This window comes from Peromyscus eremicus, chromosome 6, assembly GCF_949786415.1.
Source record: "Peromyscus eremicus chromosome 6, PerEre_H2_v1, whole genome shotgun sequence".
Taxonomy (NCBI): Eukaryota; Metazoa; Chordata; class Mammalia; order Rodentia; family Cricetidae; genus Peromyscus; species Peromyscus eremicus.
The window spans coordinates 63,983,170-64,010,226 of NC_081421.1; the positions used below are offsets into that span (position 1 = coordinate 63,983,170).

Consider the following 27,057-nt stretch of genomic DNA (forward strand, 5'->3'; position numbering starts at 1 on the left):
TAGGTGGAGAGATCTGTGAACTTGTCAATAGTGAAAGAATGACATTGAAAACCAAGTTAGGAAGCCTGGCGTTGGTGGGACACACCTGTAATCCCAGCACTTAGGATGCTGGACAGGAAGCCTGGCATTGGTGGGACACACCTGTAATCCCAGCACTTAGGATGCTGGACAGGAAGCCTGGCATTGGTGGGACACACCTGTAATCCCAGCACTTAGGATGCTGGACAGGAAGCCTGGCGTTGGTGGTACACATCTGTAATCCCAGCACTTAGGATGCTGGACAGGAGGGTCTTGAGCTACATGGTGGAATCCTATTTCAAAGAAAGAAAAAAGAAAAGAGAAGTTAGAAATGGGCAGAGCCTTATAAACTCCCTCTTCAGGGAAGACTGGAAGACCGTAGACAGCTACAGTGGCACTCAGCTGGCCCCTTGTCCTTGGAGGTTCCTTCTCAGTGTCTGCTCTAGGACAGCAGGAGACAGCAGCGTACATTGCCTTTAGATTCTATTAGGAAGATGGAATAAAAACTGCTCAATTAAGAACAAGGAGAAAGGCCGGGTGGTGGTGGCGCACGTCTTTAATCCCAGCACTTGGGAGGCAGAGCCAGGCAGATCTCTGTGAGTTCCAGGCCAGCCTGGTCTACAGAGTGAGATCCAGGACAGGCACCAAAACTACACAGAGAAACCTTGTCTCAAAACAAACAAACAAAAAAATCTAAGAGTAATTACTTACTCCTGTCTTGAAAAACAAAAACAAACAAAAAAAGAAAGAAAGAGAAGAAAGAAGAAGAAGAAGAAGAAGAAGAAGAAGAAGAAGAAGAAGAAGAAGAAGAAGAAGAAGAAGAAGAAGAAGCAGCAAGGAGAAAAAAGTAAATCCCATGTATTGGTTGTTTCATAAATTGGCTATTTGATGAATTGGCCATTTGGCAAATTGGCTTCCTGTGAGTCGGCTGTTAGTGAAATCCACCTGCTTCCCAAGAAACACTGTAGCACTCGGGGCCCAGTCTGCTGTTGCTGCCTAGGAGCCAGCACTTTTTCCCTCCACTTCCTACAAATGGAGATGGGGCCACTGCTCTGCAGGAGCTAGGACTGGGCAGAGCTCACAGGCTGGGATGGGGAGAAGAGGAAGGAAAGGACAGTGTGAGAATCCTTGGAACCCAGATGTGGGCCAGTAGCTGAGTCTCTCTGCTGGTCAAGTGCTACTCACAGTACTGAGCTTGCATAGGACAGGCAGCTTGAGTAACAGAAGGATTTAATACGTAGAGGCACAAGGTGTATGGTCATTTTGTGAGCTGCTCCTGAAGCTAAATGTGCAATGATATGCATGTAGAATGTTCTACACAGAACTATAAGCCATTGTTTTTACAATTGTTTTAGCATTGTTATTAATTCTATAACTTTATTGTGTAATTGCTAACAATGGTTGGCACAGACATTTTTTCCTTTCATTTACTGGAGAACTCTGCCTCAGTAATAAAAGCATGTCCCTTCTTCTGGAGACCTCTGTTTTTTGGGGGGTGGCTTGGTGGCACCCATCTGTACTTCCAGCAGTTGGAAGCTAGAGGCAGGATGATAAGGCTCAGAGTTAGCCTCAGCTGTATATGGAGTTCAAGGTGAGTCTGGACTGTATGAGACCCTGTGTCAAAAAAACAAAACCAAAAGCTGGTTCTGGTTGTTGGCATCCACAGAATATCTCTCAGGGTCAATATAACTGGCTGATCCCTCATTCTTCTGTCTCCTGAAAGCTCCCCAGATGATCTGAGCAAGTTAGATTGCTGGAGAAGGTCTGTGAGTTTTAAAAATAAATATTGCAGGGATAATAGCTACTTTGGTAGAAAGAAAAGCCTAATGATAAATATTGAAGAGATTGGGCATGGTGGTACACACCTATATCCCAGAACTCAGAGAACTAGCTATAGCAAGTTCCTGGACAGCCAGAGATACACAGTTAGATCCAGGGACAGGGGAGAGAACATTGGGGGGGGGGGGACGACCCAGAACAGAGACTAATAAATTTATGCCTAGAGCTCCATAGATTATGTTTCTTAAGAGCTAGGATATAGGGTGGGGATATGGCTTGCCTTAGTATAGAGAAGGCCACTGGGTTCAATCTCCAGCATTGAAAAAAAGTGAGGATAAGAACTTGAGTGTATTTATATGCATGTTCTCTTAAAAAAAAAAAATAATAATGCCCTTGGGGCTAGAGAGATGCCCAACTGTTAATTGCACATGCTGCTCTTGCAGAGGACCTGGCTTCAGTTTCCAGCAACCAAATCAGATAGTTCACAACTGCCTGTAACTCCAGCTTCAGGAGGATCTGAGACCTCTGACTTCCTAAGGCACCTGTACTCATAGGCATGTATCCACCCCCCTTTCCCCGAGCACAAACACACGGAATTTAAAATCATTAAAATCTTTTAATAATACTGATGCTTTTAGTACTTAGTAACTCGGTGCGTCACTACTTCTCTGATAAAACATTGCTAGTTGTTCATGTAGCATTCCATCCAAGCAGCGCATTTCTCTCTCAGTGGCTCTAGGAGCCAGCACTGAAGGCGAGCAGACTCTACTGTACTGTAGGAGCAAATGATCTACCTGCTGTAGACAGCTGTCTGTGTGCTGAAGTCTGGTTCCGGAAAATTAGAGTCAAAAACTGTTGTAAACATGCCTCTCTCCACAAAGTGAGGTTACACAAAATGTACAGCTCACCCAGATAACAGTAACTGTAGTTAAAGCAAGGCTCGTGGGCACTGGGAGCTAAACCTGTGGTAGCTCCTGAAGGCGCATGTGGAACTGGGGCCTGGCCACAGTGAAGCTGAGGGGTTGTTTTGTTTTGTGATTCCTTATTTTAGACATAACTGTGAAGTATTTAGGTGGTGACTAAAGAGTACCCTCAGAGGTAAGTACAGTGAGAGTTGTCACCAGTCTGGGAGAGGAGACAGGTTTCTGACAAAGACTGTGGCGGGTACTCAGTTGATGAGACTGTGACAGCAACAGTTCTTCCAAGGCATAAAATGATCTTGTAGGAGAGAAAGTTCTCCTGAGGGCTCTTCTGTGTTTGGTTCACAGAGGCCAGAAGGACTAGGACAGCTGCCTGCACGGGAGTCCCCATGAAAGCGCTTCCGGATTCTTCGTGATTACTTCCCAGGAAGGCAAGAAAGCAGAGGTAGGGCACCATGCAGGTTATGGGAATGGTGCAGAGGACCTGGGGAGGTGGGCTAGAATTCCTGCAGGGAGAGGCAGTTCTCTCTGTTTCCTTACCTTTTAAAGTTGTGGAATAGAGCATGCACACACATACACGTGCATATATATGTGAACATGAGTAAATCACCAGTGCATAACAATCAGTTAGCAAACATATGTAGCCACTACCCAGGTGAAAACTGGACTATAGCACCCAGAATATTCTTTCCATTCAGAGCACCTTCCTCTATGCAGTACATGATACAGCTTGGTGTGGCCTGGCTTGGGACTCTACATGTCTTCTCTCCGTGTTACTGTATTGCTTCCCATCCACTGCATGTGGCTGTAGTTTTCCCCTCTGTTGCTGCAGAATGTTCTGATGTTGCTACATTTGCTTATCTTTGTTTGATAGACCCTTGGGTTGTTTCCAGTGTCTTGGAGGTTATCCTGCTAGAGGAATGGGATGGCTAAGTCATAGGTATGTTTTCCTAAGTAGTGACTTCCTCAGTGACTGGGGGCTGCTCCTACCTGGTCCTCTGTACTAGTTAATGGTGCCTAACTGGTGAGTGGACAGAACCTCACTGTGACATCCTTTACTGAGGTTCCCTGATGGCACCAGACTGAGCTTTCTTCATGTGTTCATTGTTATTTTTATTCCCTCCTGTGAACTGTTTCGCACACTGTTTTACTGATGTGAGTGCACTCTCCCCTCCTGTGAACTGTTTCGCACACTGTTTTACTGATGTGAGTGCACTCTTCCCTCCTGTGAACTGTTTCGCACACTGTTTTACTGATGTGAGTGCACTCTTCCCTCCTGTGAACTGTTTCGCACACTGTTTTACTGATGTGAGTGCACTCTTCCCTCCTGTGAACTGTTTTGCACACTGTTTTACTGATGTGAGTGCACTTTTCCCTCCTGTGAACTGTTTTGCACACTGTTTTACTGATGTGAGTGCACTCTTCCCTCTTGTGAACTGTTTTGCACACTGTTTTACTGATGTGAGTGCACTGTTATTCATTCACCCACCGTCCGGGCTCACTGGCCAGGGGATAGAGTCTAAACAGCCCTGCTCACAAGCGAGCCCCAGAGAGCACTGAAGGCAGCTATACCAACAGGAAGGCCATGATTGGGAGTGACATGTGAGCCGTCCATCTTGGCCAGACTGCTGCATTCTGGGGCTCCCACTTACACCACGTGCTGGGTGCTGAACACTAGCACACACCAGGTGCCCAGGACTGTGAAAGTGTCTTGGCAGCTCCAAGTGCCCACTTGCTGACAAGTAAAATCTGCCACCCCAGTACCTGGAATCAGGGAAGACCTCCCTGGGACACAGTCTGTGAGGCAGATTTTGAAAAACAGCTTCACAGAGCTGCAGAACATCATTCGCAAGACAAGGAGAATTTCCCCAAACAAAGTGGATGAATTCATCAAACAATGTGCCAGGTAATAAGAGAGAGATCGCAGATCTGAGGACTTTGTTACAATTGTCTCTGGTGTGAAACAGCTCACGGTAGCCCTCCTCCCCATCCTCAAATTCCCCTTGGGATTGTCCCACTCCTGTGACCGTGTTGTCCTGAAGGCCATCCTTACTACCCACTATCTGTGATGAACACAACACAATATACAGGAAAGTGTGTCTTGGCCCCGAAGGCGATGTCTGCTTCCCTTGACGTGTTCACTAAACTGTCGGCTGTGGGTGGGATTCCTCCAAAGTTGTAATGAACTGAGGATAGCTCTTGCTTCCCTTCCCCCCAACAAAATTGGTGTCCTGCACAAATGATGTGATGACATGTTCAGTGTGACTGGCAGATTGGCAATAAGAGACCACTATAAACTGTGATTGGATGCACATTCTTTTAACTTCTTCCTCGAATGTTGGCCTTGCCTAGGTGTGAAGCTTCCCAGAATGCATAGTCATTATTTTACTAATTAATTATATTTTAGAACAGGGAAAAAAAAAAAAAAAACAGCTTCACAGAAAGTACTAGTAAAAGTGCCTGCTAGAAAGCCAGGCCCAGTGGTGCATACCTATAATCCCCTGCACTCAGGAGGCAGACACAGGAGGATTATGGTGAGTTAGAGGCCAGCCTGCACTGCATACTGAGTCCCAGACCAGCCTGGGTTACAGAATGAGACCCTGTCTCAAAAAAAACAAAAACAAGGAAAAGGAGGAACATTCTAGGCCAAGTAACAGAATACACAAAGGTCAGCAAAGGAAGGAATTTTATCCGCAAGAAGGTATGAAGTTTGCGGCAGGCAGCCGACAGGGTGGATGAGCTCTTGGGGACAGGGCATCCACAGTCAGGGACAGACTTGTAAATCTGGGGGAGGGACAGACTTGTAAATCTCTCAAGTAATGGGGAATTAAACACGGAAGAGGAACTTCCTCACCGGGCAGAGGGGACGCTGTTGAGTGCCCAAGTGAAGCTTTCAATACCGTGAACAAAAATAAACTTGTCGGCGACATAAATTGCACCCCAGCTCTCAGCTGGCAATATGAATAGTGCATGGCTGTCGGAGGCGGAGCGGCTAGGAAGCGGTGGGTGGGGAGGTCCAGCCCTTGGGGTGGGCGGGATGCTGCGGCTTGGCTGCCGAGAGCAAACCCCGCCTCCTGGCCCGGGCGGGGAGCCTTCCCAGGAAACGAAAGCTAACTCTGGGGAGCCATCTTGCGGCCCAGGTGCGGGCCTGGCCGGCGCTATGTCTCAGGGGCTCAGGGGACCCGCAGGTAAGCCCGCCGGGTCTGTACCCCCGCCTCCGGCTTGTGGAGTGTGCGTTGCGCGTGTCCTGTACTCCCTCGTCAAGCCGATCTGCCCTTCTGGGCATCTGTATTGAGTTAGTTGTTGGAGCTTTGAGCAATAGGAGGAAGGAGGCATGGGAGAAGATGGACCGGGGTCTGAGCCCGACCCTGAGGACCCAGGCCAAGGCAGACTAGACACCCCTTCCATTTCTGCTACGGCCGCTGGCGCCTCGCTGAACTGCTGTAGCCCAACTTGAGCAACTTTTCTTACCTCAAGGCCCTTCCCCCTTGCTCTCTTTCAACTTCCTGGGGAATTTAATTAGCCTGCAGATAACCTACATGGTTAGGGTTAGGGTGTCTTTCCACAGCTTATGGGGTAAGCAGCAGTGGGATTCTGTTTAGCATTAAAGAGAGAAATGCTGTCCTGAGCTGCAGTCCGTGAGTCCCAGCTGCAGTGTTCTAAACAGAAGGATCCGGATTCAGAGGGCTCGTGCTGTGTGCGGCACTGAGTGTGACACTGGCCAGCAGTGGGCATGGAAAACTGATGCTTGGCGCTGAGGGCGGCGGGAAGTGGGCACGGTTGAATGCACAGGGGAAGGAGAAAACATTGGTGGAAGTAGGAATGTTCTGTATCTTGACTGGGTGATGGTGGTGGGTTTGTTTGTTTGGTTGGTTGGTTGGTTGGTTGGTTTTTTTTTTTTTTTTTGAGACAGTTTGTATGCGTTGTTACCTTGGCTGCCCTGAGCCATCCAGACTCTTTCCTCTAGTGCTGGGTTGGCTGGCACGCCCCACCCAGGTTTATACCTTCAATTTTAAGAAGCTATTTGGGATGAACCATGGCCTCACACTTGCTAGGCAAGTGCTCTACCACTGAGCTATAGTTCTAAAGTGTGTGTGTCTGTCTGTCTGTGTGTACTTTTAAAACTTAATTTTTCAGGGCATGGTGGCACATGCCTTTAATCCTCTCACTTAGGAGGCAGAGGCAGGTGGATCTCCATGAGTTTGAGGCCAGCCTGGTCTACAGAGTGAGACATTGTCTCAAGAAACCTACCCAAAAGGCCAGCTTTTAATTTTGTGGATGTGCACGCATACATGGACTCGTGTCTGGAGGTCAGAGGACAGCCTCGGGGTTGGGTCCTCACCTTCACCTTGTCTGAGACAGGCTCTCGTTTCCAGTGTTGGCCCTCAAGCGTCGAGGAATTTTTCTCTAGGTCCCCTGTACACTCAGGAGTCCTGCAATTAGTGATGCTCATACCACACATTAGGCCTTTTTGTGGGTTCTGGAGATTCAGACTCCAGTCCTTAGGACTCTGCAGCAAATGCTTACCAACCAAGTCATCTCCTCAGCCCTTAATGTTGTATTTTAAATGTTGTATTTTCAAAAGCCCTTCCCTAATAACACAGAGGACATCTGACTTGAAGGAAAAGCATTTTTATATATGTATATATGTGTGTCTATGTATGTGTATCTTTCTGTGTATATATATATATACACATATGTATGTATATACATACACACGCACACACACACAGTGACTTTGAGAAATACTCAGTCTCATTAAGTGACTGTCTGCAGCCGTTCTCAACTGGGAATTAGTTTTTAAAGGGCTTTTAGGGGTAAGACAGACTAAAGAATTCCTTCTTTAGTCCTACCTTCCAAAAATAACTCAGTAAATTCATTACTGTTTCTTTTCATCTTTGTTCATACTAGCGTGTGCGCGCACACACACTCACTCTTGTGGATTTTCCCTTTTTCTTAATAGAAGAGACCGTAACATACATGTACTCTGCCATTTACACTTTTAACATATACTCAAATTTTCTGTGGTCAGAATACAAATGTAGCCAGGCCTTTAATCCCAGCAGACGTGGGCGGATCTCTGTGAGTTCGAGGCCAGCCTGGTCTACAAAGTAAGTTCCAGGTCAGCCAGGGCTACACAGAGAAACCCTGTCTCTTTAAAAGGGGGTGGGGGGAATCCAACATATATGTATATATGTTTACAAACTGTAATGTTCCGTAGTGTGAGTATATTTCAACTTATTCAGCTATTTTGTAACTAGGCACTCATATTTGCCGGATTTTGTCTGAAAATAGCCATTTAAATCAAGACTGTATTTAGGGGCTACAGAGACGGCTCAGCAGTTAAAAACAGTGGCTGCTGTTGGGCCACAACCATCTGTAACTCCAGCTCTGGAGATCTTTGGCCTTCTTGGGCACCAGGCAACATGTGGTACACAGACATAAATCAATAAGATAAATAAATAAATAAATAAATAAGACATCCACACACATAAAATAAATAAGTCTAAAAAAAGGTATTTACCTAGACACTGACTTTAACCTCTCTGAAATGAAAATGTCTTTTCCCCGAATTCACTTAAAGAGCCAATCAGAAATCACGTAGTCTCCGTTACTGAGCTGTGTGATTGGGCCACCCATTGTGCAGCACAACACCCTTTCCCCAGCCTGTGGGGTAGAAGTGCATACAGAGGAGCCGGGTGGTCTTGGGTGTGCAGACTTCACTTCAGTCCATGCTCTTCAGAGCTGTCCGCCCTCTTCTAGGACGCCGTTACCCCGTGGAGATGGCTCCTGCTGTTACGCTCCTCCTCGAGGAGGGAGAAGGGGAACACCTCAGTGTCATCCAGGCTTCAATTCCGCTTGTCATATCATCCCCATGACAGGGTTTTAGAGACTAAAGGGGCTGTGTTGTGTGGTGGAGAGCCCGGCTCAGATGGCTGATCTCACGCACTCCGAGTCCCATTTTCCTCCCCACTTTCAGGGATGTGTTTGATTGTTTCTTTCTGAGATCCCATGTGCTTGTGTTTCAAGGTCACAGTTGTTTGTTTGTTTGTTTGTTTGTTTGTTTGTTTGTTGGAGTGATGGTGCACATGCCATCCTGCATACACGGTGATGAGAGGAAGCTCACTTCTCTTCCTCCACTCAGATCTTCAGTATCAAACTCAGGTCACCAGGTCCCGTGGCAAGTGCCCTTACCCACGGAACCATCTTTTTGGCTATGTGTTTCTAGTTTTAGAAGGATAATTTTGGGGGTGAGTAGAAAGTTTTTCCCCCATCCCCTTAAACTCCTGTTGCAAGGGAAAGTGTTAAGTTGCTGGAGGCCTCGCTGAGAGGCCTCCATAAGAAAGACATCATGTGTCTTGTACTGTCTCCTCCTCTGTGTCCCTGATAAGCTCACAAGCAGAAGCCAGTGAACTAAAGTTACCCTAGTGAGGGCATAGGCCACAACTCAGTCAGCTACCCTGCCTGCTAGGAATCCCAGGCAGAAACTGGAGGGATGTCCGGCTCATGTACAGCTCTAACTCAAGCTCTGTCCTCCATGTTACTTCTGCAGGGGTGTTCCCTCACCAGACACGCTCCTACTTGGACCCCAGCTATGAGCAGAGCAAGTGGAGACCTCCGCAGCCACGTGGGTCTGAGGCTTTCCCCAGGAGTTTCCAGCTCCAGCAGATAGACTTCCTCAAAGGGCGGCTCCCAGAAGCGCCCCTGATTGCACACCAGTCCCAGTCACTGCCGCCGTTCCTCCCAGGACACTGGCCAAGGTTCCCGGGGCCACCTTCCCAAGGCAAGCCACTGGAAACCTGGGGTTTCCCCACGAGTGTGACTCTCAGAAGTCAGGGCTTCCACATAGGACTCCCACCTCCTCCCCGACAGAGCAGGAGTCTGCCATGGAGAGGCTCTGACAGGCTTTGCTCACACTTCCAGGATCTGAGCATTAGTCCGAGTCCAGAGCAGAAAATCCTAGGTCGCCTGGAGGAGCTTGGTGAGGGGAAGGCCACCAGCGCCCACATCCTAGCCAGAGAGCTCAGGGTCCCAAAGAAGGAGGTCAATCGTATATTGTACTCCCTGCAAAGGAAGGGGAAGCTGCATAGAGGAGTAGGGACTCCTCCTTTGTGGAGCCTTGCACCCTCACATCAGGCTCAGCCCCCTAGAGCTGTGAATCCAGACAGTTGTGGCCAGGAAGTCCCTCAGGAAGAGCCTGGTCTGGACAGTAAAGACGGAGACCCTGCCTCTGACGGAGAAGGCCCTCCTGAGCCTCTCGACATGGCGGAGATCAAGGAGAAAATCTGTGACTACCTGTTCAATGTGTCCAACTCCTCTGCCCTGAACCTGGCTAAGAACATTGGCCTCACCAAGGCCCGAGATGTGAATGCAGTGCTAATGGACTTGGAAAGGCAAGGCGATGTCTACCGACAAGGGGCCACGCCTCCCATCTGGTACTTGACAGACAAGAAGCGTGAGCGGCTGCAGATCAAGAGAAGTCCACACAGTGCTCCAGCAGCTGTCCCAGAGGCCACCAGAAGCACCTCATTCCCCACCTGCCACTCACCCCCTTCAGGTGCCTCAAGCAGCATGGCAACCCCCAAAAAAGTAGAGAACGGGCAGGAGCCTGTGATGAGGTATGAAAGCAGGTATGAGGCCAGGCCAGGACCCATGAGACTGCGACCACACGCTTATCACAATGGCCCCTCTAGAGCAGGCTATGTTGACTCTGAAAATGGCCAGTGGGCCACAGATGACATCCCAGATAACTTGAATAGTATCCGCACGGCACCGGGTGAGTTCCGAGCCATCATGGAGATGCCCTCCTTCTACAGCCCTGTCTTGCCACGGTGTTCACCCTACAAGAAGCTGACCGAGTGCCAGCTGAAGAACCCTGTCAGCGGGCTGTTAGAGTATGCTCAGTTCACTAGTCAGACCTGTGATTTCAACCTCATAGAGCAGAGTGGACCGTCCCATGAGCCTCGGTAAGAGACCACCCAGGACGCGTGCCTAGTGTGAGTCGGGCGCTCTGGCTCCTGCACTGTCTCAGCTCACTTGGAAGTGGTGGCCTTGTGGCTTCTGTCTTTGCCTTCTCTCTCTCTTTCCCACCTTTTGGCTAAATCACCCTTGATTGGTCCTTTCTCTAAATGCTAATCAGAGAGGATAGACCTCAAGGTAGCCGAGACTGACTCTCTTGGCTGAAGTGAACTTCCTTAGAGGTGACTAGCTCTTGTGCACCCATATCTACCTTCCTGGGCCAGAGGTAACACAGACTACTTCTGTCCCCATCACTGCCAAACTGAAGCTCCCAAGAGGAGAGTGGCAGGGCAGACTGAGCAGAGGAGTGTAGGAGCGGGTGGGCGGGGCATGCAGAGGAGTGTGGGAGCGGGTGGGCGGGGCAGGCTGAGCAGAGGAGAGTGGGAGCGGGTGGGCGGGGCATGCAGAGGAGTGTGGGAGCGGGTGGGCGGGGCAGGCTGAGCAGAGGAGAGTGGGAGCGGGTGGGCGGGGCAGGCTGGGCCGGCAGAATAACAGCATTTGTTAGGCAGCAACAGGTGCATGTCCCCGCCCCCCCCCCCCCCCCCAGCCTCAGCTGGGAGAGGATGGGAAGGTGTGTCAACCACAGAAAGCTGCCTGCCGGTGGTGCTTGTACTTCTGCACACCTCCCCTGCACAGGGCTGCACTGGCTGCAGGCAGCTGGCCAGGCTTTGCACTACAGCAGCGGTTCTCAGCCTTCCTGACGCTGCAACCCTTGAACATAGTTCCTCATGCTGTGGTGACCCCCAACCGTAAAATGATTTCGTTGCTACTTCATAACTGTAAATTTGCTACTGTTATGAATTGCAGTGTAAATATCTGATATGCAGGATGTCTGATGTGTGACCCCTGGTTTCCAGGCGTGAGGGTTCCCAGCAGTGACCTGTTTCTTCCTTAATTTCCTTCATGATACCAAATTGCCACTGCAGGAGAACTGCTAAACATAGGGGTGTGTTTAGCCCCAAACTGGCAGAGCCAGGACCCGGTTTGGGGCTAGGGGCTAGCATTATTTCTTTCTATCACCACCCTCCAGAGCTAAGGGAAAGCTGCGGGGTTTGCCGTTAGTCATTCTTGGACTTCAGCCATACAAGGAACTTGAATGCTACCACGTGTGGTGGCACATACCCATAATCCCAGCTCTCAGGCAACTGAGGCAGTGTTGAGAGTACCAGGTTAGCCTGGGCTAATATATAGTAAGACTGCCTCAAAGGGGGGAAAAATGAAAAAAAATGATGTTATATTCAAGTGTTTTGAAGACCTAGGAAGTAAGAGTCCAACCTCCTTCTCTGAATGAAATGAATCCAGCTTGAGTCAAGAGCTTAAGACATTTAAAAGCTTGAGCAAAGGAGGCTGAGGCTAAGGCCAGAGGTCTGGGACCAAGCGTTTTGGTTTTCATCCCAGACAGACAGAGCTATAGCACTGCACAAGCCATCTAAGAAGGACAGATTGCTCCAGTGACCTGGGACACCCACCTAAACAGCAGACCTTTAGAGGTGGCTCCTTATCTAGCCCTCACGTACCCCTCCAGCATCCTGTTCCTCTTCTCATACCCAGCTCCCCTCCTCTCTTCTTACCACCATGGGGCAGGTGTCTGCTCTGGGTATCTGGGGAATTCTAAAAGGAGCATCACAATACCTTTCTCCATAGAAGAGGCCAGTCCACACAGTCGGCTAGGGTAAATCTCTGGGGGCTGTTAGCAAGACTGTCCACCCACCTCTTTTGTGCACTTTATCTTTTTTCATCGTTAAGAAGTGATAGCACGCCAGCACGCCTGTCATCCCAGCACTTGGGAGGCAGAGGCAGGAGGATGTGTAGTTCAAGGCCAACCTGGGCTACAGAGCAAAACCCTGTCTCTAAAACACGGCAGGCCAGCAAGATGGCTCAAGAAGTAAGACACACTTACCACCAAGCTTGACAGCTTGAGCTCGATCCTCTGAACACATGTAGTGAAAGGAGAAAACTGACTCCCACATGTTGTCTCTGATACACACACACTAAACTTAAAAAAAACTCGGGAGTCAGGCAGGAGGATCTCTGAATTTGAGGCCAGCCTGGCCTATATGGTGAGGTTCAGGACAGCCAGGGCTACGTAGAGACCCTGAAAGGCAGTCAGTGTGGCAGAGCGTTCTGGGGTAAAGATCTCTTTTGAATGAACAGAGGGATGACCCAATCTGGCGTTGACACATCTAATAACTTTCCACCAAGCTTTAAATTCCAGGTTGTCATCAACGGGCGGGAGTTTCCCCCAGCTGAAGCCGGTAGCAAGAAGGTGGCCAAGCAGGACGCAGCGATGAAAGCCATGGCCATTCTGCTTCGGGAGGCCAAAGCTCAAGACGGTGGGACACCAGAAGGACTGTCCCACTGTCCCATGGAAGAAGACTCGGAGAAGGCAGGTGTTTCCTCCCTGGGGCCAGCAGCGACCCTGGGCTGACCCTTGGCTGTCGTGTGTCAGGCCCTGACAGACTCTGGAAGCTGTCCTGGTTCACATAGTCAACACTCCTGAGGCAGCACCCCTACCGTCCTCCCTGCCCTCCCGTCCTCCCTGCCCTCCCGTCCTCCCTGCCCTCCCGTCCTCCCTGCCCTCCCGTCCTCCCTGCCCTCCCGTCCTCCCTGCCCTCCCGTCCTCCCTGCCCTCCCGTCCTCCCTGCCCTCCCGTCCTCCCTGCCCTCCCTGCCCTTCCCTCTTAGCCAGCTCTCCCTCTACCGTCCTGGTCTGATTGTATTGCAGAATGTCGGGGTTGAAAGAACCAAATATTAGTCAGGGTTCTCGGGGAAACCGAACTTACAGAACTAATCATGGAAAGAGGGTTTCCTAGCTAGGCACACGGTATGTCAGAGCGCTCTGATGAGGCCAGCTCACAGCCGGGAGCTGAAAACTGGTAGCTGCTGAGTCCCTGAGGCTGAGTGCCTTGGCAGTGCCAACCTGGCACTGAAGGCCTGAGCCGTTCCTCTTGGGGAGCCGCTCTGATGTCAGAGAAGCCAGTGTGATATCCGGGAGGGAGGCAGCAGCAACCATACCGATGAGCTCCGCAGAGGGAATGGAGGCCAGGCTACAGAAAAACAGTTCTGTTGCCCGTGTCCTTCTGTCTGGACTGTTGGCATTTAGGGTAGTCTCCTCATGTCGGCTAAGCTATCAAGACAGTCCCTCAGACATGCCCACAGGCCAGTCCAACCCAGACAGCACCTCACTGAGGCTCCTTGCCTTTGGTTTTGAGCTGTGTCAGGTTGACAGTTAAAACTGACCATCACAGACCTCGAATCCACTCTCCTCTCTTAGAAGGTAAGTCACCCCTTCCTGTGCCCACAGCATCTCCTTTGGAAGGCCTCTCCTAACATTTAGTTGTCTAAGTCTGTAATTGCAGCATTTGGCAGGCTGAGGCAGGAGGATTGCCTTGAGGTCAAGGCCAGCCTGGACTATCGGAAGACATTGTTTCAAAAGAAACCAGAGGGAGAGATAAAGTCTCAACAGCCCACTGCTCCTTGCTCTGGTGATCTAATGAGTGTTGTCTTGTGTTTTCTTCTTTTCTCCAGCCAGCAGAGTCCCAGCCCCCCAGCTCCTCAACAACATCCTTTTTCAATGGGAAGAGCCCAGTTACCACGCTGCTTGAGTGTATGCACAAACTGGGGAACGCCTGTGAATTTCGCCTCCTGTCCAAAGAAGGCCCTGCCCATGACCCCAAGTATGTCTTATGTGTGGTGTCTCCTGTGGAGGTCTCCCCAAAGTAGGAAAGACACTTCCCCCTTGCAGCCTCGGAGATGAGAAGTCGTTCCTCTTTATGGTCTCTCCTGTTGCAGTCTGGAAAGGGGCCTTCAGGGCCTGGCTGCTGCTATGAAGCAGAGAATCTGGGATTAGGAGTTCGAAGGGACCGAGGACTAGGTAGGGTCACAGCGTGGACAGCGTGGCGGTCACTGTTGGGACAGAAAGGTTGAGGATCTGGGCATGCCTTAGCGGCTCCCTGCTTGGGGGTTCTGGCACACACTTGTTCAGAAGAAGGCTTCCTGGCGGGTGTGAGGAGTGACCCTTGCATGTTGAGTGGTTAGCCAGGGCAGTAGACACTGGGGGCAGTGGGTGGGCAGGGCGCACTAGCTATCCAAGGCCACAATAACTACACAGAGGTGATGTGTGTAAGAGCTACGAGTAGTAGTGGAGGATGGCAGCCTGACGGGGCGAGGCAGACCCCTCAGCCCAGCCATTGTGATCCTTGCCCGTCCTTTCCTCTAAGGTTCCAGTACTGTGTAGCCGTGGGAGCCCAGACTTTCCCCACTGTGAGTGCCCCCAGCAAGAAAGTAGCAAAGCAGATGGCCGCAGAGGAAGCCATGAAGGCTCTACAGGAGGAGGCAGCCAATTCAGCTGATGACCAGGTGGGGCATTGTCCTGCTCAAGTTACAGGTCAATTGTTACAGCGTGGGCAGATGAGGGTTGTCTTAAGTCCCTCTGAGTTTTCTAACACGTTCCTCTGCGGCTAATTCTCCCTTAGTCTGGAGGTGCGAACTCGGAATCTCTTGATGAGTCTGTGGCACCCAACAAGATCAGGAGGATTGGTGAGCTCGTCAGGTACCTGAACACCAACCCCGTGGGCGGCCTGTTAGAGTATGCTCGCTCCCATGGCTTCGCTGCTGAGTTCAAGTTGATCGACCAGTCCGGACCACCTCACGAACCCAAGTGAGTGTCTTAGTCCTGGCTACAACCGTGTATCAGCGGGTGAGGGTGGCTGGTAACCTCAGGGTAAGAAGTGATGCACGTTAACTCTGACTAATAGAGGGCAGGTTGTCTGCACAGCCTAGTGAAGACATTAGGTCAGCCATCTTGAGAATCCAGTCACTGGTGCAGTGAGTGTGAGCCTTTCAGTTTTAGGAGCTAATTTTAGCTTCATTCAAAATCATTCAAATGGTTGAAAAAGCATTCAGTGAAAAGTTTGATTTCTATCCTTTTCATCCCTTTTCAGGTACCCTTCTGTAACCATTTTTATTCCATGTGTATGGATGTTTTGCATGTGTGTCTGTACCGTGTGTTCCCAGTGCCCGTGGAGGGTAAAAAGGGCCAGATTCCTAGGACTGGAGTTAGAGATGTTAGTGAGCTGTCATAGGGTGCTGGGAATCAAACCCAGATCCTTTGGAGGAACCATCTCTCTAGCCCTCCCATACCCAATTTTTTTTTTTAATTTTAAAAAGTAACTAAGGAGGAAAAATCTCATAAAAAATAACATGGGGCAGGGGCACTAGGGAGAATCAGACGTTAGGAGCACTAGGAGCTCTTGCAGAGCACCCAGGTTTGGTTCCCAGCACCCACAGGGTGGCTCACAACTGTCTGTAACTCCAGTTCCAGGGCATCTGGCACCCACTTCTGGCCTCCATGGACACTAGGCACACACATATGGTACACTTTCATCCATGTGGGCACACATCCAGTGTGTGTGTGTGTGTGTGTGTGTGTGTGTGTGTGTGTGTGTCAATTCTAATTTTTTTAATTACCTTTTGGACCAGCAAGATGGCACATTGAGTAAGGGTACCAACCTGATGACCTGAATTCTATCCTTAGGACCCAGAGAGAGAGACCGATCTCCACAGATTGTCTCTGGGCACCACACATGCACCATATGTGTGTGCCTCCACTAACAAAAAAACCAAAACTTTTAATTAAAACTATTATCTTGCTATTTTAAATTTGTCTTTTTTTAGTAGTGCTGTCATTGATGTTATCACGTCCATATGTATTTGTATTTCATTGAATTGCCTCATTTGACATGCCCCATTTTCTTTTAGAGTGTTACTCTTTCGTCTTCTAGAGCTTTTAAAACAATAAAAACATTAGCCCTTTGATGATCATAACCCAGTTAAGAGCCCCCAAACTAACGGAGCCTAGAAGAGTTCCCGAGCACCCCCACTTCAGGGTACCTTTGTCCTGTGTGGAAGCTGGCTGGGAAAGAGGACATGGCCTCTTGTCTCTCCCTACAGCCAGCCTCCCTTCCTTAAGCTTGGTCACAGGATAGTGGGAGCGTCCTTGGATTCCTGGAAATTCAGTCATTCACCTGGGACATACGAACTTAGGAGCTGGGATTGAAGATGTGAGGGTGCAGCTGCCTTGGGACTGTAGCCGCATTGGACCTGCCGTGCGGCTGTCCTGGGCAGGCAGATGCTGATTCAGCAGCTGTTTCATGTCCATCTCATCTGGCCTTTCCTTTGTGTGATTTATGCTGCATCCACTCTTCCCTCTCTTGTGATCTTAACCAACGTGTCAGCTTTTACGTGTTGTCTAAATGCTGGAAAGTGCTGACGGTATCTCTCCCACAGACCTCTCAGAGCTCCGGATCCCTGTATCCGGTTGCATGCTTTCACTCCCGATCAGATAGACACCTGCATGACTTGTCCTAGGCAGAGATCCAAGACTCCCTATCTCAGTAAACAGTACCACTGCTTACCACCCTCAAGTCTGTCTTAGGTAGGATGTCTAGTGCTGATAAACACCATGACCAAAAGCAGCAGCTTCCAGTTAGTCCGTTGTTGACGGAAGTCAGGTGGCTGAAAGCTCAGTCTGCTTTCTTACACAGCACTGTCCACAGTGGGTCAGGCCCCCCCACGTGGATCTTTAATCAGGAAAATGCCTGCAGACTTCCCTACAGGCAGTCTAGATGGAGGCATTTTCTTAGTTGAGGTTCTTCTTCCTAGATAGTTGGAACTTGTGTGAAGTTGGGGAAAAACCAGCTAGGACAACCCAAGGATACTTACACCTGCCTTTCCCACTAAACAGTCCCTGAGTTCTGCTGGGTACATTAGTTTCTGGCGAAGTCCCCTCTGCTTTTTACTTTGGTGTTAGTACCTGGTCTAAGCCAGCGTCCTCTGCCATCTGGTACATCCCAGCTGGTTTCTGCCGTGTTTACTCCACACTGTGTTAGAGCCCCTTTTGTTAGTGTAGTGGCTGCAGTCACTGAGGAAGTGTGAGGTCACATTTGCTAAGTTTTGTGGACGGGCTGGACTGCCCTGAATAAGGATCTGTTGTGACCCTGCTTCACTCCCTAGGGGAGGATTCCTCCCAAGACGTGATGCTCAGGCATCACTTACGATGGTTGAGAGGAAACAGAGGATTCAGGACAGGAGACACACAGCCCGTACCCATTGGTACTGCATCTATCAATTTAACCAAGTGTAGACTAGATTTCCTTTTAATTACACCTGGGTTTTGTCTTAAGCAACATCCCCCCACACTGATAGTGTCTGTACTGAACATACGCAGGTACTTACTATTATTCCCTGAACCAGGTAAGGTAACCACTTCTTATATAGTACTTCCACACATTGTGTATTGTAAGTTATTAGAGATGATAGAGGCACGCAGCAGAATGTGCATGGCTTGTTTGCAAATCCTGTGCTGTTTTATTTCAAGAACTTGAGTGTTCTGTGAGTCTGGTGTCCTTGGGGAATCCTAGAACCATCTCCCATGGACACCAAGGGGCAGCTGTGCGTCTCTAGTCCTGCGGTGGGAGGACAGAGCTAGTAAAGGGACTGAGAGATGGTCTGGTGGCTGAGCAGGGAGTATGGAGAGGGCCTGCCTTGTAGGTTGTCGCTTTACCACAGAAGCAGTAGGATGTCCTGAAGGTCTGAGTGGAGCATCAGTGTCCTCTCCACATTCTTGTCCTTTATTAGCGCTTTCCTGACAATTTTCCTTTTCTCCTTTGAGAGCACTTTTCCAGACCTTTGCTTCAGATTCCACCGGAATCACTGTTGGCACTCCAAACTGGTAACTCCCTTCCCACTTGAGAGAACAAAGACTTGATCTTCCCCAGACCAGACCTGCCTACCTTGCATCTGTTGGGAAGGATGAAGGAAGCATCTTTCCTCCCCTTGTGTGCGTGAGGACTGGTTGTCTCCTCATCTTCTCCCCCTTGCCTCTCTTTGGCAGCCTGTCTCGGCTTACTGACCTCAGCCCGTCCACAAACCCTTACATCTTTGAGAGCCTGAGTCCAGACCTTGCTTCCCTCCGGGCTCTACCCCATTTCTCTGCTGCTCTAGACCCCAGACCTCTCAAAAGGGCTGTTTATAGTCACTGGTGTGCTTTCCACTCCCTCTGAGGGAGATCGCTCGGCCGTTCTGAGTGCAGACTGCTCCTGCAGAGGACCCTAGTTCCCAGTTCAGTTCCCAGCTCCCACATGGCAGCTCAGAACCACCTGACTCCAGCTCCCAGGGGACCCAGCATCCTCTTCTGGCCTTCCCAGGCACTGCACCGATGTGTATACACAATTGAAAATAAAAATAAAATCTCAACTTCTGCTAAAAAGCCTAACCGCCAGCTGAAGTATTACTGGGCATTTGAAATGTGGCACCAGGGTGTGAGTTAATCATACATCTAATCTTTTAGTTCACTTAAAATCTGGTAGCCTCATGTGGTTTGTAGCTTCCATATTAGCAAAGCACTGCTCTAAAGGATTCTAATTTCATAATTAGCAAGCTTAATCACATTCTGTTGTACATACACAAAAGTATGTGTGTATAGTGCTCATCCTTTCCAAAGACACAATGGCCACAAAATCCTCCTGGTCTCCAGAGGCAGAGGCCCTACAGTTTTCCCTGCTCACCCAGACCTTCTGCTGCCCTCACGTATTCTGGATTTTGCCCACTGGCTGGCAGAGACCTGCCAGCATGGGCAGAGAAAGGAACAGAGGCATTCAGCTGCTTCGTAACTGAAGGACAGTGGGAAGGTCAGTGTGGATGGCAGAGACTGGGCTGTGCCTCTGATGCACCATTGGATTATCCAAAGCTAAGTTTGCATTGGGAGCTGACTGAAAGCTAGGATTCCAGAAAGCTGGTAGGTTTCCAGGCTTCTGCACCCTGGCTTTGCTCTGGATTTGTGGGAGCCTGCCTCAGGAACAGTGGGGACCCCCTTCCTACTTCAGAGCCCATGGTCCATTTCCTCCGTCCATCCCCCACTCCCCCATAGCTGTCTCCAGCCTTCTGGAAATGGACAAATAATTCCTTTCGAAAGCTTGACTCCTTGGCCTAAGGCAGACTGCAATCACCTTCCAAGGTTGTCAGGAGGTATACAGGAAACAAAATTGGAGACTTTAAAATCCGACAGTATTAGGAATACAGCTGAGTGGAGAGCGCTTGGTTGGCCTTCGTGGGGCCCCAGTCTTGGGGTAGGAGAATCAGACCGTGCTAAATTCCTGGGTATTTCTACTTGAGAGAATAAACCTTTCTCATTTGTGTGTACATGGTTGGGGAGGCAGGTGCTAACGTCATTCCTCAGTCACCGTCTGTTTTTCTACTTTTGTTTTTTGGTTTTTAAATTTGGAGGCAGGGCCTCTCACTTGGCCTGGAGCTGGCTGACTAGGTTAGGCTAACTAGTCAGCCAGCCCCAGGGGTCCTGGCCTCACCTTGTTGCTGGAGTTGCAAGCGCGCTGCCCCACCATGCCAAGCTTTTTTTGTGGTGGAGGCGGGGATAGAACTCGGGTTCTTGTGCTTGCAAAGCAAGTACTTTACCAACTGAACCATCTTCCCAGCCTGTAAAGAAACCTTTTCCAGGGGGCTGGAGAGATGGCTCAGCGGTTAAGAGCACAGGCTGTTCTTCCAGAGGTCATGAGTTCAATCCCCAGCAACCACATGGTGGCTCACAACCATCTGTAATGAGATCTGGCGCCCTCTTCTGGCATGCAGGCAGAACACTGTATACATAATAAATAAATAAATCTTTAAAAAAAAAAAAAAAAAAAGAAATCTTTTCCAATACTCTCTCATCTTCCCTTGTAATAAGGAGCCTTTGCAGGTAACAGTACAGACAGAATTTAATAAGATTGTATGAATTTTATAGTCACTTCCAGTTTATGGGAAGTGGCACTGTTTTCCCATTTATGGTAATGAAATGAAATTTACTTTTAAAATATGTTTATAGTTCTGATGGGTCTAGTTAGAGGAAAAACTAAGAAATAGTGCAGCTGATGTCTGGATAGCACACAAACAAAAACCATGTAATTCATGAATGACTGAAATCTGAGGATTGCCCCGAGTGAGACCAGCAGGTCTTTGTGTTTGCAAGAGTGGCCTCATTCTAAGGAAAACCAGCCTTCCCTACGTGGCCATCGGGGGCTGCCACTGCTTGTCTTCATTCTCATTCTCATCCCAAAGGTTTGTTTACCAAGCGAAAGTTGGGGGCCGCTGGTTTCCAGCCGTGTGTGCACACAGCAAGAAACAAGGCAAGCAAGACGCAGCCGACGCAGCCCTCCGGGTCTTGATCGGGGAAAGCGAGAAGGCAGAGCAGTTGGGTTTCGCAGAGGTAACCCCAGTGACAGGGGCCAGTCTCAGAAGAACTATGCTCCTCCTTTCCAGGTCCCCAGATGCACATCCAAAGACAGTTAAGACATCTGCTTTTGGTGCTCTCTTTTGGGGGCGGGGGGTGGGGTTCTGCTTGCTCCTCCCCAGAGAAGTCGGCTCTTCATTGTGCCGTAATTATCCCTAGGCTTCAGTCTTGGTCTCAGTAGAGTGCATGTCTGGGGTGCTAGATGTGGGATGGGAAAGGATGGCTCCCGTGCCAGCAGACACCCAGGACGCAGGCAGAGCTCTGGGGTCCTGAGCCCACACCTGTCCCACAGCTTCCTCTCACTGGGAGCACCGTCCACGACCAGATAGCTATGCTGAGTCACCGCTGCTTCAACGCCCTCACCAACAGCTTCCAGCCCTCCCTGCTGGGCCGCAAGATCCTGGCCGCCATCGTCATGAAGAGAGACCCTGAGGACATGGGTGTTGTCGTCAGCTTGGGGACAGGTGAGTGCACCCTGAGACACTGGCCTCTGGATGAGAAGCAGGTCCTTCTCAGCCTTCCTGGAGTTGTTGTGAGCAAGTCCAAAGGTGAGGACAAAGAACTCCACCTAGGTTGAATGTCTTCAGAGTTGCTGACATGATGCTCAAAACATCTTTGAGTTGGAGCTGTTAAGATTTTTTTAGTTAACTGCTTAGCAGTAAACACTACAAAAATATCCCAGAGTCTCTGAAGTCTGACTCTGGCCCCGCCCATTTCAACTAAGGAGCACTCAGGTTTCTGTTCATTTTAACTGCAGTCAGCTCAGATTTGGAATGAGTTTGGGGTTTGGCTGGGATTTGTTTTGGCTTTGAGGCAGGGTGGCCCAGGCTAGCCTCAAACACCCCACCCTCCTACTTCAGCCTTTCAAGTGCTGAGGTTATAGGCATGCACTGTGCTGCCAGGGATGGGTTTTTCTCTAAGTGAAAGAATACAGAGTCCAGAGTCTGTCAGCTCAAGGCCATCCTGCCCTTAAAGTCCTCACCTGCTTCACAGCACTCTGATCGCCCCGGTTTTCTTTTGATGACCTTCCCAGGGAATCGCTGTGTGAAAGGGGACTCTCTCAGCCTGAAGGGAGAAACAGTCAATGACTGCCACGCAGAAATCATCTCCCGGAGGGGCTTCATCAGGTGAGCAAGGTGGTCGAAGCCATTTAGCTGGTGTGGGGCCCTCCCGACTCCCAGTCCACTCACCTTGAAACCCCAGCAAATTGTCAGCAGTCAGTCCCTTTGGTGACCTGGCTGCGTCTCTTCAAAACAAAGTGACCTCTGCGTCCTCAGGCCTTAGGAACGAAGCAGCCTCTCCTTCTGTGTGAGAACGTGTACTCAACCTCTGTCCCTGCCAGCTGTCTTCTTGGGGTCACCTTTAATTTATGAAGGGCGAGGGTCAGGGAGAAGCAGCAGCTAGCCCTGTTAGGTCTTGAGTCCGTGTATTCCACCTGGAATCCTGTATGGCTGCCCCGAAGGCTACCTCTTATGAAGTGCAGAGGTCTCCTGCAGAGAACTTACCAGTTCCTCTTCCACCTGAGAAGCTGAAAGCCATGTACCATGGAGGCCTCGCCTTACCTGGACTCAAACCGAGGGCAGAGTGTGGAGGTGTGTTCTGCTCTGCCCAGACTCGAGCTGTCCCCTAGCCAGCTTTCTTTTGGTAGGTTTCTCTACAGTGAGCTAATGAAGTATAACCCGCATACTGCCAAGAACAGCATATTTGAGCTTGCCAGGGGAGGAGAGAAGCTCCAGATAAAAAAGACAGTTTCTTTTCATCTCTACATCAGGTCTGTACCCCTGGCTTGGATGTCCCCGTGTTCCTCTGGCTCTAAGCCCCGACCTTGTGCTGTAAGCCATGTCTGCTCTGTGTCTGAGGTGCATGCCCAGATGGCAAAGGCATTCCTGCTGCCCACTACCCAGCTAGGCTCAAGGAAATGTCCCTGGCTTGGATAACAAGTGGTTTCAAGACCCATGGGTTGGGGAGATCCACAGGGGGGTCTTAACTAACGCCATTGTCGGCAGCACGGCACCGTGTGGAGATGGGGCCCTCTTTGACAAGTCCTGCAGTGACCGGGCTGTGGAAAGCACAGAATCCCGCCATTACCCTGTCTTTGAAAATCCCAAGCAAGGCAAGCTTCGGACCAAAGTGGAGAATGGTGAGTGACAGACAACCTCCCAAGACCACCAGTGGGCAGCAAGGCAGCATGTCCATGGGGGAGAGCAGGTTCTGTGTGGAAGCCTGTAGCCTGGGAGAGCAGGGCATCTCCAGGCTGCTTAGGAGGCAGAGGGGTCCGTGGAGCCCCAGGAGGAGTCCAGCTAAACATAAAATGAGAGCCGCCCCCCTGTGTCAGTGGTCATGGGAACGAGGTGTGCAGAAACAAAGAGAATGGATGGGAGGCGGGGTCCACTGAGCTGACAGGTGTGATGCCAGCGTCCTGAGCTCCTGCTGAGGCTCTGCCCTGCCCTCCAGAGTCCTCTCTTCTGTCAGCCAGTGTCTCCTCACATCGCTCCTATCCCTTCACACCTCACTGTCATCCAGATGGTCCTCAGACAGTAATCAGGTCCTTTCCCCGAAGTGTGAACACAGCCACCATACAACCCACGCTCTGCTCCCAGAGGTTCACCTAAGGAGTGAGGTGTCTGTCCACAGAAACACATGAACAGGCGTGCTTACGGTAACAGTCCCAGTGGCTAGAGTGGATCGAACACGGGTACCCGCACCCGGATAAATGGCTAAGTAAAATGTGATCTATCCGTACGATGGGATAGTATCTGCCATAGAAAGGAATAAAGACCTGAGACCTTGAAAACATGCTAGCTGAAAAACGTCACAGAAGAATATTTGTCATATGATTTCATGTCCTAAAGGAGCAGAGTAGACAGGCCCACAGACAGATCAGGAGCTGGGAGTTGCCAGGCAAGGGACTTGCTGGTGTAAAAGGCTTCTTTGTAAGGTGACATGATGCTCAACAACTGATTGTAATGACAGAACAGGTGTGAAAACACTTGTGTGTTTTAAGTGGGTGGATTGCGTGGTGTGGCATATGAATTGTAGCTCCATACAGCTGTTCTGAAACAATACCAAACCAGCCGGGCATGCAGCACACTCCTAGACTTGAGAGGCTAAAGCTGGAGGATCAAACGTTTGTGCTTGGGGTATACAGCAAAACTGTCTCAAAAAAAACCCCAAGGTTTGGGAGGTGGCCCGGTTGCTAACCTGTCTGCTGTGCTATAGCACAGAGACTTGAATTCCGATATGCAGACCCCAACCTCGCAGTGCACACCTATGGGGCACATAGTAGGTGCTGTAAAATACGTGCAGTCAATGGCCTGTACCTCAGGAGTGCACATAGTGTGCCCGGGATGTGGTTTGGTCCAGTGGCCTTCGTCGGTCCAACTCAAGTCTTTGATGCAGGGGAAGGCACAATTCCTGTGGAGTCCAGTGACATTGTACCCACGTGGGATGGCATCCGGCTTGGGGAAAGACTCCGTACCATGTCCTGTAGTGACAAAATTCTACGCTGGAACGTGCTGGGCCTGCAAGGGGCACTGTTGACTCACTTCCTACAGCCTGTGTACCTGAAATCTGTAACACTAGGTGAGGGACTTACTTTGAGAGCTGGAACCCACCTGTCCTTGGCTCAGATCCCAGCAACCTATAGGCCATGTTGTCCTGTATTCCTGTTCCTCCCTTCCCAAGTAGGAACAGGGTCCAAGTGCCCAGTCTGCTGTGGCAGGGAAGGTGGGCATGGGCAGCAGATTGAGGAAAGCCATGCCGGACTGGGTCTCGGGATGCAGTGAAGCCTCTTAGAGCCTCCTTGTCATCTTCTCTCAGTCCTCTGCCTTAGATCCTTGTATTTTGTGTGTAGGTATTAGATGTCCCGTGTGTCTTGTGTGGCCACAGTCAGGTGCTTCACATCAAAGAAGCTATTTCCCCATCCTGATGACTGTTTCTCATCTTCCAGCTCCTTGTGTGCCTCTGCCTCTGGGTAGCATTTGTGCAGACCCAAGCGCAAACTTGCTTTTGTTCTCACCCAGGTTACCTTTTCAGCCAAGGGCATCTGACCCGTGCTATTTGCTGCCGCGTGACCAGAGATGGGAAGGCATTTGAGGACGGACTGCGCTACCCCTTTATTGTCAACCACCCCAAGGTGCTCTGACCCCATTCTGTTTGCTCTTGACACACACCTCCTCCTCCTCCAAAACTGCACTGTGGAAAAGGGGTCCCAAGAGCAAGCTGTCCCTTCCTCCCTTTGGGTGTCTGGGCTTAAACTCTCAGTCTGAAGTAAATCTGAACCGTGGTGAAGTTAATGCAGCTCTCAAGGGGAGTGATCAGGGTCTCGTACTCCTTACCCACAAGTCTTCATCCCTGCTCCCAGACTTTTGCTCTGAAAGGGTTCCCTTTCTTCCATCTCTCTCATGGGTTCCTAGGTTGGCCGAGTCAGTGTGTATGATTCCAAAAGGCAATCCGGAAAGACCAAGGAGACAAGCGTCAACTGGTGTTTGGCCGATGGCTACGACCTAGAGATCCTGGATGGCACCAGAGGCACTGTGGATGGGTAAGGAGGTGGGATGGCACAGGAGAGGCCCAGCCAGGCTTGCTGCCAGACTCGTCTCCAGAGTTAAGGGGTGTCCACCTTCTGCAAAATTCACACCTTAGACCTCACCTCACCTGCTTCCAGATGAGTAACCAGTGCCTCTGTTTCCCTAGACCAGGAAAGGAGTTGTCTCGGGTGTCCAAGAAGAACATTTTCCTTCAGTTTAAGAAGCTCTGCTCCTTCCGTGCCCGCAGAGATCTACTGCAGCTCTCCTACGGTGAGGCCAAGAAAGCTGCCCGTGACTACGAGTTAGCCAAGAACTACTTCAAGAAGAGCCTGCGGGACATGGGCTACGGGAATTGGATCAGCAAACCCCAGGAGGAAAAGAACTTTTATCTCTGTCCAGTACCCAATGACTGACACTGGGGCGTGCTTCTCATGGGGTCAGAGGGAGTTCATGACATTCCTCATCACATTGGGCCAGAGTTTGGGGGCTTTTTTTTTAAACCCCTCCCCAACCCCCTCTTTTTAATGGAGGAACCATAATAGATGGTACCAAGACCTTTGGTTCCTATTTATCCTGCTTGCTTTGGGATTTCAAGGTGGGGTCTGGTCAAGCCCCTCCACTTCCCAAGCCAAGAGTCAGATTAAAGGAAGGGGGGCACTTTCCATTCCATGTGTAGCATAGCCAGTCCCTGATCCCTGCAGCCTGTCCCTTGGAGTTTAGTTTTGTGGAGGTTTTTCATCTCCTTTTCCATTGCCACACTGACCTCTTGTGGATTTGATCATGTCATCGTCAATTCTCTGTGAGTCACGTCAGGGGACTAACCATCTCACCTCTGTAGATCTGTAGCCCCTGATCCTCCCTTCTACGATTCCTTCCTGTGGTGAGGTTTCTCCTTCCCCACCCCAGAGGGTGAAGAGGTGAACATAAAGGGTTGGTGAAATGTTTACATGGGCAGGAGTTGAGAACTGCTCAGGGGTCGCAGGGCAATGGGAATGTGGTTGGGACAGGCAAACCCTGCCCAATAACAGGCCGTGCTGGCCAGCCAAGGAACTGCCCTGCCCGGGCAGCAGGGAAGTTGAGAACCAGATGTGGGACTGGAGAAGGTGCCCCAGGGGACCCACAGAGCACGGATCAGGGTGCACCAACATTCCTTGGAATGTAGCCACACTCTGCCCTTCCAGAAAGCATTCCCAGAATCTGGCTCTGTCCATGTGGGGTGTGGGGCCACAGACCCCAGCTATTTGTGAGAAGCTGAGGACAAGTCATGGAGGGTAGATCCTCTGTGCAGACTGAACAAGAGTAAATGCTAAGCATCATGATGGCGAGGTCACTGTCCATTGGGACTCCTCTTCGGCGCTGTTAGCAGCAGAAGTTGACAAAGCCTTGTGTAAAATTCATATTTCTAAAAGGCCAGAGGTGTTGATTCTGGACTGCATTACAGACTTGAGATACAAATATATTTTTCCATTAGTGAATGTACTTTCATTTTACCAGGTGGCTTCAGAGGC

At 50.1% G+C, this 27,057-nt stretch overlaps 1 protein-coding gene across 3 annotated transcripts in view; it reads left to right on the forward strand.

Moving 5' to 3' along the window:
* Positions 1–26,103, forward strand: part of Adar (adenosine deaminase RNA specific) — a 39,082-nt gene extending 12,979 nt beyond the window's left edge. The window contains exons 1-15 of one of the 3 annotated variants that reach the window (XM_059265689.1): positions 5,816–5,905; positions 9,271–10,684; positions 12,939–13,126; positions 14,268–14,412; positions 14,956–15,094; positions 15,211–15,395; positions 20,849–21,074; positions 21,313–21,484; positions 22,054–22,147; positions 22,669–22,791; positions 23,027–23,160; positions 24,420–24,602; positions 25,043–25,155; positions 25,436–25,563; positions 25,716–26,103. In XM_059265689.1, coding sequence (XP_059121672.1) covers positions 5,878–5,905; positions 9,271–10,684; positions 12,939–13,126; positions 14,268–14,412; positions 14,956–15,094; positions 15,211–15,395; positions 20,849–21,074; positions 21,313–21,484; positions 22,054–22,147; positions 22,669–22,791; positions 23,027–23,160; positions 24,420–24,602; positions 25,043–25,155; positions 25,436–25,563; positions 25,716–25,962 — 3,519 coding nt within the window. In that variant the 5' untranslated portion in view covers positions 5,816–5,877 and the 3' untranslated portion in view covers positions 25,963–26,103. Of the gene's footprint in view, positions 1–5,815; positions 5,906–9,270; positions 10,685–12,938; positions 13,127–14,267; positions 14,413–14,955; positions 15,095–15,210; positions 15,396–20,848; positions 21,075–21,312; positions 21,485–22,053; positions 22,148–22,668; positions 22,792–23,026; positions 23,161–24,419; positions 24,603–25,042; positions 25,156–25,435; positions 25,564–25,715 lie in introns of those variants that run through there. The other 2 variants (XM_059265690.1, XM_059265691.1) reach the window with 2 other exon arrangements.
* The last annotated feature ends 954 nt before the right edge of the window (positions 26,104–27,057 follow it).